Source organism: Balaenoptera physalus (genome assembly GCF_965194825.1).
Source record: "Balaenoptera physalus genome assembly, chromosome: 5".
NCBI lineage: Eukaryota > Metazoa > Chordata > Mammalia > Artiodactyla > Balaenopteridae > Balaenoptera > Balaenoptera physalus.
The window spans coordinates 19,026,930-19,039,790 of record NC_138884.1 but is presented as its reverse complement, the minus strand read 5'-3'; the positions used below and the strand labels follow the sequence as shown (position 1 = coordinate 19,039,790).

General features: G+C 40.1%; 1 protein-coding gene across 4 annotated transcripts in view; it reads right to left on the bottom strand.

Annotated features, from left to right (window-relative positions):
* The window catches only part of METAP1 (methionyl aminopeptidase 1), a 68,407-nt gene that overhangs the window by 3,681 nt on the left and 51,865 nt on the right, over positions 1-12,861 (bottom strand). For all 4 annotated transcript variants that reach the window (XM_082461809.1, XM_082461808.1, XM_082461807.1 and 1 more), the window contains 4 exons: positions 11,747-11,885; positions 10,075-10,206; positions 6,066-6,209; positions 1,510-1,575 (listed from right to left, as the gene is read on the bottom strand). In XM_082461809.1, coding sequence (XP_082317935.1) covers positions 1,510-1,575; positions 6,066-6,209; positions 10,075-10,206; positions 11,747-11,885 — 481 coding nt within the window. The remainder of the gene's footprint in view (positions 1-1,509; positions 1,576-6,065; positions 6,210-10,074; positions 10,207-11,746; positions 11,886-12,861) is intronic.

Genomic DNA, 12,861 nt, shown 5'->3' with positions numbered 1-12,861 from the left:
GGTTACATATGATCATTATTCTTATTCCAAGGAATGACAAAACAACATTTTTTACATTTGTACAGCCCTTTAAAGGTACTTTGTGTTAATACAAATCATCTCACTTAATTCTTACAGCAGCCCTGGGGATTCAGCAGGATAAAGATTGTAACTTCCATTTTACAAAAAAGGGAACAAAGGACCAGGTTAAGAAGGCAGCCTCTAAAACAACCTCCAATGCTCCTCTCCCCTTGAGTGTGGGCTGGATTTAGTGACTCACTTCTAAGGAAGAAAATCTGGTAGAAGTGATTGGCTATCACTCCGAAGATTAGGTTATAAAGAAGACTGGAAGGATCCCAAGGGGATGCATCCTTTAACACAGGGACCAGGACACGAGAGCCCTACTACTGCTGCCCCACTCTGCATCCCCTAACCCCAACGAACAACCGGCAGAAAGCAAAGGTGAAGGCCTCCTGAAGGAGGCCCCAGTTACTACTCTGACAGCCTCAGTGGGGAGCTCCAATCATGACACCGACCATCACTGCCATGTGCCTGTCACAGTGACCAACAACAGCGAGGACATAAAACTGCCAGTGCTAAGCGTGTCTATGCTGTGCTTTTTCCACAGTAGTCGTATGACACCACCTGACGATGTGAGTGCAGACCCTCTAGAGGCAGAACGGCTCATGAGTTTAGAGTCCCACAGATTCTGCCACGTAACTAGCTAAGCGACTTAGGGCAAGTTACTTAACCTCTTCAAAAATCAGTTTGCTCTCCTGTATAATGGGGATAGCACCTACCTCATAAGTTGTGGAGAATTAAATTATATAACTCTGCCGCAAAACGAATAGCTCAGACTTCCCTGGTGGCGCACTGGTTAAGAATCCACCTGCCAATGCAGGGGACACAGGTTCAAGCCCTGGTCCGGGAAGATCCCACATGCCGCGGAGCAACTAAGCCCGTGCGCCACAACTACCGAACCTGCGCTCTAGAGCCCATGAGCCACAACTACTGAGCCGGCGCGCCTAGAGCTCGTGCTCCGCAACAAGAGAAGCCACCGCAATGGAAGTCCACGCACCACAACGAAGACCCAATGCAGCCAAAAAATAAATAAATAAAAATTAACTAATTTAAAAAACAACAACAACAACAAAAAAACCCAAATAGCTCTAACTTCTTTTTTCCTCCTCTTCCTCACCCCCATCAAGACAAGCAAGAATTTCTACACAGGCTTGATGGAGGCACCTAATTATTACAATGCACCCTTTGACAGGATCTTTAGGAAAAGGGACCAGGATTCAAGTACTTCAGCATCTACTGACAGCAGGCAAATTACCGTGGAGAAGGTATTGCTTTCTTGCCAACCTTTACAATTTTCAGTTCTCTACATGATACTGAATCAAGTTAGAGATAGGACAGGGAGTGGAAATGAAGCAAAAAGAAAGTAGAGCAGACTACTAATCTGATCATGAGTAACCAAAAGTAAATAAAAATTCAATTAAAGAATGTTACAGCATCCCTTTTTCTCACCTTCACAAATCATTGGCTCAATTGTAAATACGTGGCCAGGCTTCATCACTCCAACTGCTTTATTTTCTGAAATTAAAGAAAAAAATCTCAGAACACAGCAAAAAACCTACAGCATATTGTTAAGCAGCTCCCTGGGAAAAGTACACAACTTATATTCCCATGAGTGATTCTTAAATTAATGACTTTCTCCTCTCCTGATTCCCCTTTCTTAAAGCAGATCATTCAACAAACAGGGATTTTACTGAAAACCACCTACTCTGGGGCAGATATTGTCCTAGGCATATTTCATTTTGTTTACGTCTTCTCTGGGAAAATACAGAGATGCGCTAGGCTGGATCTCAGATGTGGTTATCACTTCTATAAAAGCAAAAGTGCCCCCATTTATGTTATAGAAGGGTTAGAATTGCAATCATTCAACCAAGCAAAGTGCCACACTCATGGAGGTATGACACTTTAAAGAAGAAGACATTTCGAATTCCACCAGAAGCCTCCTAGCTCTTGGGTGCGTGTAGGGGTGTGGATGCGGGTGGAGATGGGGGCACAGCCCAGAGAAACAACTGCACCATTTTTAAAAAGTTTTGTAAATTGTCTTATCTTCGGAGGGGAACAAAGCCCCGCACACTAACCTACTTTTTTTTAATGCTGACACGATTATTCCTTTCTATTGGAAACAAAAATTCCATTTCTCCCTCCAAAGACTTTTTGTCCAAGTTCACCAATACAGAAGTATTTTTCAGGATCACTGTGAGAAACTCAACTCTCAGTGCCCAGGCGTGCCATCTCCCCAAGAAGGTCAAAAATTTTAAACAGGGATAGGCCTTTTTAGACAATCTCAGACGAAAATGGAGAACCAGTTTAAAGTTCAAACTGTCAATAAAAACCAAGAACTGATAAGAGCATCGGTAAACAGGTGACTACACTTGCGCTGCCTGACCACCAGGTGGCGAAAGCACCGGCTTTCAGGGGTTTTCTGCGTAAGGGGGCGGTTCTTCCGGATGGCAACCCATGTGTCGACCGAGACAGACCCTGCTCAAGCTGCTCTGTCTAGGTATGGTCTAACCTCACCCGCACGTTTACACTCCTGCACGCCCTTCCTTGTGAATAGCTATCACGCTGTTTTCCGCTATCTTAAGTATTGCCATAATTCACTTATTCTACAGATTCCAAATCAGGAGTTCCTAAGTTATTATAAAACTCTGAGGGGCAAAAATAATCTTTACTTTTTATTTCTAATTTCATGAACTTTCTCTCCAAATGACATGCAATTTACTACATATATAGATTTGGTCATATTCCCTTGGGGATATCAAACAGAAAATGTCAAAGAGAGTCAGTGTGGTGTCATGGAAAGAAAAAAGGATAAGGGAATTGACAGCTGTGCTGTCCAGTACGGCAGCAACTGGGTGCATGAAGCTAAGCACTTGAAAAATGGCAAGTCTGAATGTACATGTAAAAAATATGCCGATTTCAAAGACAAAAAAAGCATGTAATATATCGCAATGTTTTTTTTACACTGATTAAATGTTGAAATGCTAATATTTTTAATGTAATGGATTAAACAAAATATAAAATTAACTCCATCTGTCTCTTTTTACTTTTTCAATATGACCACTAGAAATCTTAATATTACATATGTGCCTCATATATATTTCCACTGGACATCGCAATACAGAGAATCCAAGTTCCACTCCTGTTTCTGCCATTGATTCATTGTTGTAGAAGTTACAACTCCCAGCTAACCTTGACTCATGGTTTCAGCTTCTCAACAAGGCTCACTCAAACAAACATACATCGTCTAGCGACTACACTATAGCAGATACTACTGCCGAGTGCTTTTACAAAAGTGTGTACCTGCTCTACTGTCTGCCTCCCAGAATTACCGTGATATATATTCTAAAGATAGGGTAGTATCACCTTTACTTCCGAACCATGACAAAGAAGCACACTAAACTCTCATCTAACAAGGACTTCTCTTACACGGAAGGAGGTGGAGGGAAGTTACACAACAATTTCCTGGTTCCGTGCTCAGGTGCTTAGGAATGTGAAGTTACAAGCCGAAGCAGGGATCATTTACATTTCAAAAGGCCTCTGCAGTACAGAGACTCTCTCAGCAGCTTCCTTTAACACGTCCCTAAAGGGACCACACATATTTTGTTTTATCTAAACCCAATTAACACTTGACTTTTCAAAAACATATCAGTGGGATGACATGAAGTATACCTGGGTCCTTGTTTCTTTTTTCAGAATTCTTATTTCTAATTAAATAGTTTAACATGAAACTCAAGTGCTATCTCTTGTGTATCGGTGGTATGGTATTTTGCTGACACCATCATCACTGACCCGTATCTCCGTCTCCCATAAATTCTATTTCCTTCAAAAAAATCTTTCTTTATGACATGCGCACACTACTGTGTATTGATTTAAATAGATAACTCCTAAGAGCCTACTGAATAGCACAGGGAACTCTACTCAATACTCTGTAATGGCCTATATGGGAAAAGAATCTAAAAAAGAGTAGATATATGTATATGTATAACTGATTCACTTTGCTGTACAGCAGAAACACAACAATGTAAATCAACTCTACTCCAATAAAAATTAATAGATATAGACAGATAGACAAAAAGTCTCTATCTAGTCCATACCTAAACCTAAGTCTGTTACCTCTGCAAGTAAGGGTGCTTTTTTCATTCCCTCCCTTGCACACTCTTTTTCCACACACAAAACACACACATGTACACGTGTGGCACACGCCAGTGTCATCAGAATAGCTACTTCCATTCTGTTAAAGGCAATGCACATCAGGTGATCACAGGGCTTACCAGGAAGGAATGAAGTTGGCTACCTATTTTCTATTGCTAGCTTTTATTTCAAGCACAATTCCAGCTGAAATAAAAAGGACTATGCGGTCTGCTAATAAATGCTTATTGATTTATGTCAAATGCTGTGCCTTAAGTGACTTCTCTAGCTTCTCCTGTTGAGACGTTTCTCACTCGTTTCCCTTTCTCTTCACAACTACTGACGTCTTAGATTTTACCACCTCACATCTGGCTTACGAGAACAACTGTGCATCAGGCTGACAAGCCTGGCTAACTCACACCTGCAATACATTCTAGACACCACTGCTAAATTTTCTTCCCCAAATGGCAATTTCACCTTGCCATTCTTCTGCCAAAAAATGTTCTACAAATCCCTAAAATGAAGTCAAATATCCTCGATCTGGCACTGCCCATTTCTAGTTCTTACACATAATTCTCAGCCCAAGCTTATCTTGTCTCTGTTCAGTCTCAACTTGAAGCACCTATTCATGCTTCCCCACCGCCTGGAATGCTCTTCCTCATCTCTCCAGCAAACCAAAATCTCAATCTTTATTTCTCCCACAAGACCCAGCGCCAAACTGCTTCAGTCCTTACTAGGCAGCACGGGAAAGACTGACTCTAGAAAGCCAGACAGAACCTAGGTACCAATCCTACAGCTGACATTTATTTACTAGTTTGTGTGGACTTGAATAAATCAATCACTTCCCTAAACACAGAATCTGCTTTTTAAAAACAGGGCTAAGAAATTATTCGTAGAGTTGTGATGATCATATGAGATAATGTATATCATCACCATCATCATTATCATTACTCTAAAAGCTAACATGCATTATCTCACTTAATCCTAGTAACAGTTCTAGGGTAGGTACCATTCCCTGCTATTGTGCACATGAGGAAAAACGTAAGCACAAGGAGGTACGTGAAAGTGTCTACATAGCAGTGACTCCTATATATTTGTTAAATTCCTTCTTAGGTCACTTATTGTGGACAGTTTTCCTTTCTAGCACTAAATTACAGACTCACCCCTGCATGTCTTAACTCTCCAAGAGAAAGGTTTCTGTAAGACATTAATCGCCCAAAACTTCCTTTGTTAATCTATCAGACAGCACTCAATTTGAGAAAAGGTACTTTGTCGATTCCCCTCTATACCAACAAAGAATATGGTATCTGACATGTACTGGGAACTCAAATCAAACCCAGCTGAACCAATTTCATTTAAGGAATCAGAATACATGTGGCAGAGAGTATTGGCTGTTCACCGGAATTACTAGTCTCCTTTTCTTCCCGAGTACTCAGCTGGATTACATTTCCCCACCTCCCTTGCAGTTAGTGTAGCCATGTGACTGAATTCCTGCCAATGAAAAGTAAATGTAAGTGATTTATGCCAAGTCCAGGCTGGCCCATTAAAACCTCCCAAGCATACCCCTCCATGCTTCTCTCCTCTTCCCCAGTATCTATACGACTAGGAGGGGAACCCCCAAAGTGACCTTGAAAGCTATAGGTTGAAAGTGACAAGAGCCTGGGTCAGAGAATAACTGTCCCACCCCACCCCCCCAGAGTGACCAAACACACATGCTGTGGACTGTTATGTGCCTTGTGTATACATTTTGGGGGGTCTATTTATAACAGCTAATAGATTACTCTAATAAATACAAAATAGTAGGTCCTGTTAAATGTTTGAATAAATATTTGTTGAATAAATAGTTAGCAAATACCAAATCTTTGGACAGTACTTACTGGCATAGTGGGGTACATTGGGGGCCGTATGAAAAAGCTTGTGGATTCCATGCCCACAATAGCTTCGAACAACTGAAAATCCATTTGCTTGGGCATGCTTCTGAATAATGTTTCCCAATTCTCTGTATCGAACACCAGGTTTCACTGAAAGGAAAAGAGAAGACTCATGACAATTTACTAAGCAATCACTGTCTATGCCAGGAAGCTTTCTGAAGGCTTTACACACCTACGTTCCGAGACTTTCAAGATGAGGAAACCGAAGCACAAAGAGGCTATACTGCCAGGAAACGGCAAAGCTGAGATCCAAGCCAGCAGCACCTGGGTTTCCTCCTTTGCTGCAGAAGAAGAGGGCGTGTGCAGCAGTAAGGGGTCGGGAGAGGCACCGCCTGCTCTCTGAATAAACAAGAGAATGGAACACACACTTCTCTTCCTCGCCTTCTCTAAGGTCAGTGTGCTTTCCATTAAAGTGAGCAGAAGAGATAAGAGAGGAAAGAGCATCAGGAGGAAAAGGAGTGTCCAAAAAGGAACTTGACTTGTCCTCAGTTTTAGTCTGGTCAATTTCTCAAAGAATTACTTCCCCTGGGCTTCTTTATCCCCATAAAAGTGGTTCTCAAATTATTCATAGTTGCCCCTGCAGAAGGTCTTAGGAGTAGGATGTAGAAAGGTACTTCTCACTGTATACTTCCAGCCCTGTTTAGTTTTTATGACTTTTACCACTGTTTAAATAAAAAACAAAAGAAGTGGTTCTTATTGCTGCTACAGCTCTCCTCGCACGGAGACTCCTAGGGAATCTAGCCGCGGTTCTGGGGGTCCTCCCACTCCCTACAGCCCCCTACTGTGCCTCTCTCGTCTCCAACCTGAGGTTCAGGCACAACACATCCTCTCCAGTCAATCAAATTTCCAGGAGAACGGCTCAAGGAATCATTTTCATAACATTTACTTGCTCTGAACCACATGTTCCAGCTTGACTTTCTTTGGCGGGGGGTGGGAGATTAATGATTTTTGAGGAACATGCTGACTTGCATAATGATTTTCTTGCATTCCCATCCAAGCCGTCCTATCAGCCCCAGTCAGCAGGGAGGAAAGGAAAATTTTAACCATGGTGCACAACACACAATAAACTGTTCAACAATAATGACGGAGGGTGAGAGAGGAGACTTCTCCCCTAATTCTCAAGCCAGAGGGAATTCTGGTCCCAGGGAAGTACACTTCATAATATCTGGAGACATTTCTGGTTGTCACAACGAGGAGTGGTGGCGCAAATGGCCTCTAGTGGGTAGAGACCAGGAAAGCTGCTAAGCATCCTACAGTACACAGGACAGGCCCCCACAGCAAAGAATCATCAGACTCAAAATGCCATCAGCATGTAGACTGAGAAGCCCTATTCTAGAAGGCTAATTTCATAGTTGGTCAAGCTCTCTAGTGCTCTGCACCAGGGTGGGCAGCAAATTACCGGAAAACAAGAGGCAGGAATGATACATACAGAAGTGTTAATAGCACTTTCCAGAGATGAAGCAACTTCTATTCTTTCCTGTCTACGGTTAATGAAGACTTTGGTTTCTTGTAGTTTCTTAGCAAGTTTTATTCCTGCGTCACTGTAAAACAACATTCCAGCTGCCTGGTTATTTCAATCAACTCACAGAGAAGCAAAAGGGACATAAACATTGAACACAGAAACCCTGAAAATGATTTAAAACTAAAGCTTCCAAAATGAGAAACTAAATATTAAAGTCCTCATCTCACAATACCACAGAGAATATCAAAGTTTTTAAGTATAATCAACAGTGAAAAATAAGGAAAAGAATATCTCACAGGGCTTCCCTGGTGGCGCAGTGGTTGAGAGTCTGCCTGCCAATGCAGCGGACAAGGTTCGAGCCCTGGTCTGGGAAGATCCCACATGCCGCGGAGCAGCTGGGCCCGTGAGCCACAATTACTGAGCCTGTGCGTCTGGAGCCTGTGCTCCGCAACAACAGAGGCCGCGATAATGAGAGGCCCGCGCACCGCGATGAAGAGTGGACCCCACTTGCCACAACTAGAGAAAGCCCTCACACAGAAACGAAGACCCAACACAGCCATAAATAAATTTAAAAAAAAAAAAATTAAACTTTAAAAAAATAAAAAATAAAAAAAAAACATGTATTTAAAAAAAAAGAATATCTCACATTGATATATAAAAATAATCACATGCTTTCATTTTTCATTCCTCTGACTTCATTAAATTAGTAAAAATTGCATCATATCCTATATGTTTGCCTAAGAACCCTGTCCTGTCCAATACATTGTTGATGATATATCAGATTTATTTAACAGGGGGTGGGGGGTGGATAACACACTGAACAATAAGGTTGAAATGCTGTGGATTTTAACTGAAACGTTATTTGCCCTCAAACTGTCCTTTGTAATAGTCTGTTAACATTTGCAACAAGACTCTCCTTCTCTTTCCTCACAAGATACTGCATAAATTTTAAAAAACCTGCATGAACTGTTGTATGTGAGAAAAATTCCACAGAAATACACCTCTACCCAAAGATATTATTCACTGCAATAGCAAGATATATGGAAAACACCAAAATCCAGCAGGGGAATAGTTGTAGAAATTTTTATACTGTGGAATATAATATATAGCCATTAAAAGAATGGAGATCTATGCATGCAGGTACGTACGTATTCTAATATGGAAAGACCTCTACGATATTACTGGTTGAAAAGTACCAAATTATAGAACACCGCAAATCTTATGATTCCATTTAACCTAACTAAACACATACATACAGTTATGTGTGTTTCTATGTGTGTATTAACGTACTGCAGAGAAAAAAACCTAAATGTTAAAAGTGGACACCTCTCGGAACTTCCCTGGTGGTGCAGTGGTTAAGAATCCACCTGCCAATGCAGGGGACATGGGTTCAAGCCCTGGTCCGGGAAGATCCCACATGACACAGAGCAACTAAGCCCGTGCACCACAACTACCGAACCTGCGCTCTAGAGCCCGTGAGCCACAACTACTGAGCCCGTGTGCCTAGAGCCCGTGCTCCACAACAAGAGAAGCCACCGCAATGAGAAGCCCGCGCACTGCAACGAAGAGTAGCCCCCGTTCGCCGCAGCTAGAGAAAGCCTGCGTGCAGCAATGAAGACCCAACGCAGCCAAAAATAAGTAAATTTATTTAGAAAAAAAAAAAGTGGACACCTCTGGAGAAGAGAGATTAAAAAAAAAAGAGAGGCAAGCGTAAAGTAAGATCACTCATTTTTCTCTTATAATCTAACGCACTCTTTCACAACATAATTAAAAAGTAGGAGAAAAGTTGCACTCAAGAACTATCCACAAGTCAGAAAGAGAAAAACAAATACTGTATGTTAACACATATATATGGAATTTTAAAAAAAAATGGTTCTCATGAACCTAGGGGCAGGACAGGAATAAAGACGCAGACGTAGAGAATGGACTTGACACAGGGAGGGGGAAAGGGAACCTGGGACGAAGTAAGAGAGTAGCATTGACATATATACACTACCAAATGTAAAACAGATAGCTAGTGGGAAGCAGCTGCATAGCACAGGGAGATCAGCTCGGTGCTTTGTGACCACCTAGAGGGGTAGGATAGGGAGGGTCGGAGGGAGGCGCAAGAGGGAGGAGATATGGGGATATATATATATATACATATAGCTGATTCACTTTGTTTTACAGCAGAAACTAACACAACATTGTAAAGCAATTATATTCCAATAAAGACGTTAGAAAAAAAAAAAGTATCCACGCATTCCTCCTCATTTATCAGCCAGAGAAAAGGAAGATAAATCATAGAAGAGTCAAAGGAATAAGCAATAATCCGGTCCATCCTCATCAACAGATTCCCAAATCATCCTTAAACCTACTACTGCCAAACCCAAAGCTAACTCAGGTAGGGTAGAGGCACAGCTGGGAGGGATGAGGCATGCACAGTACAGTGACAGGTCACTCAAGGCCCACACCACACAGTAGCACCAGCGGGTGCCCAGCACTGAGCCTGACCTGCATCAATGGCTTGCATCAGGCACTCATACGTGGTCTGAACCAGTTTCCGAGCTCCCTCATCCACGTCTCCAACAAAAAACGTCTCATTCAGGTCCCCATGATAACCATTGCGATAAAGAGTGATGTCCACTGCAAAAGAATGTGCAAACATAAAGACCACACTTGTTTTTTATCTCAAAATTGAAGTTAACTTTCGCCAACATGACAGAATCAAGCAGCTTAATGAGAAAGATAACTTCTGCATTCGCAAGTGCCACCAATGAATACATACTTAATGCCCAAGAGACACTTCTTGTCTGTAATGCAACTGAACTCACTGTGGAAAACAGGTCCGTGGTCTCACAGCACAAGCCAGACGGTGGGCTTTAATACTCTTACAGCAGTGGTTAGATCATTTACAGCAGAAGAAAAATGTATCCCCGGATACATTCATGCAAGATCAATGACCCAAGTTAAGAACATTAAATGAAGGACTTTGCCACATTCTGACATTAAACAGGAAATACTGCTTTCATTCGTTATCTTTAACAACTTTTTCCTCATCCTAGTGAATCAATAAATAGAAACATTTACACTATTCTACCCTTATTTTTCAAAGACTCATTTGCCTTTCACTTATTTGTGACTATTCCCATGTTTAAAAATACAGATTACCACTACACCACTAAACTACACTAAGTGTATCCTACGGAGCACATTAAATGAGTATTCTTAAACCATAAATTTTCAATCCACTTATCTCGCAGTATAGGTGTGTTGGCTCTAGCACAACACACACGTTCCTGAAAAACCTCATACATTATGTGTGTAATAAAAATAATAGGGCTTATATATGAAAAACAGCATTGGGCAGACCCCTCAAAACTTACAGAACTTTATAAACAGATACTCTAACTGAAGCAAAAACAATTCATATAAAAACAGTGTTGGTCAAGTCCCCACTACCATTCACAGCCAGCATCACAGCTGGTCCATTCTCTGTAGCCTTTAACACCTGGGCTCAGGGGCTTCCTTGTTTGATATATAGATCCTTGAAGATATCTGATTACTAAAGAGACCAAGTTCATCAATATTAAAAATACCATCGAGGGGAGCCTAATTCATCAACATTTTTTCAATCACAGAGGAAAATGTTTTTTGCAGCTTCTTTCTCTGCACTTGGAGTTTCCCAAAATAGCTTAACACAGTGGTCCCTAAAGCCACTTTCTGAACTTCTTACATCAAGGACAATACTTCTGCAGAATTTTTAGCTGTTTTTCTTAAGAGCTTCATATATTACTAATGATTTCTCTTTATCTGTAAGAAAGCCTGCCCTGATTTCTTCAAAACCAATAGTGGACTAAAAGGAATAAGAAAAAAAAAATCCCACTTGAATCAACATTACTTCCACACTTCACTGACATCTTTCCCCTATTTACCAATCACATAATGATCATCTGCATTAAAGAACCTGTATCAAACACATCATACTAGAAGCACCTTGAAAGCAGTTAAATATCTTAAAACAATAAAATAGGTTTCCAGAGATTTTCAATTTATTTTAAGTTTTAAATATGAAAAAAGTAAGTTAAAGACAGGAAGCAAGTGAAGAAAATGCAAGTCACTATTAGACTCCCAAAGCCTTGCTGTTTCTTTGCTAACAGTGACAAAAGTCACACTTATTTCTTACCATTAACAATATCACCTTCTTGCAAGGGCCGTCTGTCTGGAATTCCATGGCAGATCACTTCATTCACTGAAGTACAACAAGACTTTGGGAAATTATAATAATTCAGGGGAGAAGGATAGCAATTTCTTGCAATGCATGCCTATAATAAATTAAAAATACGGAGAGAATAATCTGGAATGTGCAAAAGAAAAAGTTAATCTGTATACAATTAATCAGATTTTAAAATTTGAAAAATGTGGAAAATTTTGTTGTAAAAATGCTCCTAATGAAGAACTTATTTAAGATTTTATTTTAGAAATACTAGTAGCTATTACCTTAAACAGTAGATAAATAGTAGGGTTTGTAAGTCAGACCACAGGCAAACCAGTTTACTTGATAATCACAAAGGAAAAGAAAATTCACATATTTCAAATATTTACAAACATATACAGATGTCACTATACGAAGATTTTATTTTAGAATTACCTACTCCTTATGAAAAACATATTATTTAAATTTTAAATTTAAAATTAATGTGCACATTTAATGTAATTATAATTTCTTATATAGAAACAAGCCTCTATCCCTAATAATAAAATAAAAGTAATAAAAATTAAAATAAATACTAGTAATAACTAAGAGATGGTAAAGTATTCCCTGAGACATTTTAACCACTACATTCATGTGGAATAACAAAGGAATCTCTAAGAAAACGATCTGGTTCTCCACAAATAAGTCTTACTTAACTTGGATATTTTTATACAGTGGTAGTCATAGCATACATAATTTCTCTTTCCACACTGCCACAGTCTTCATACTAATAATTTTAAAATAGTTGCCTAAAATGCAATTTGTGGAATGTACTATAATTTTATTGGCAATTCTATTATTGAAAATTTATATTAGTTTCCTCAACTACAAAAAAATATTATGATCAATAACTACATGCCTATCATTTTTCCTTATATTTAACGATATGCTTCTGTATTTCTTACAGCAGTATAAATACTAGTTAAGAGCACACAGAAGCAGATTGCGTTGACTGAAAATGCCAACTCCATTACTTACAAGTTGTGTAACCCTGGGCAACTTAACCTCTCTCTGCCTCAGTTTCCTTGCCTATAAGATGGAGATGA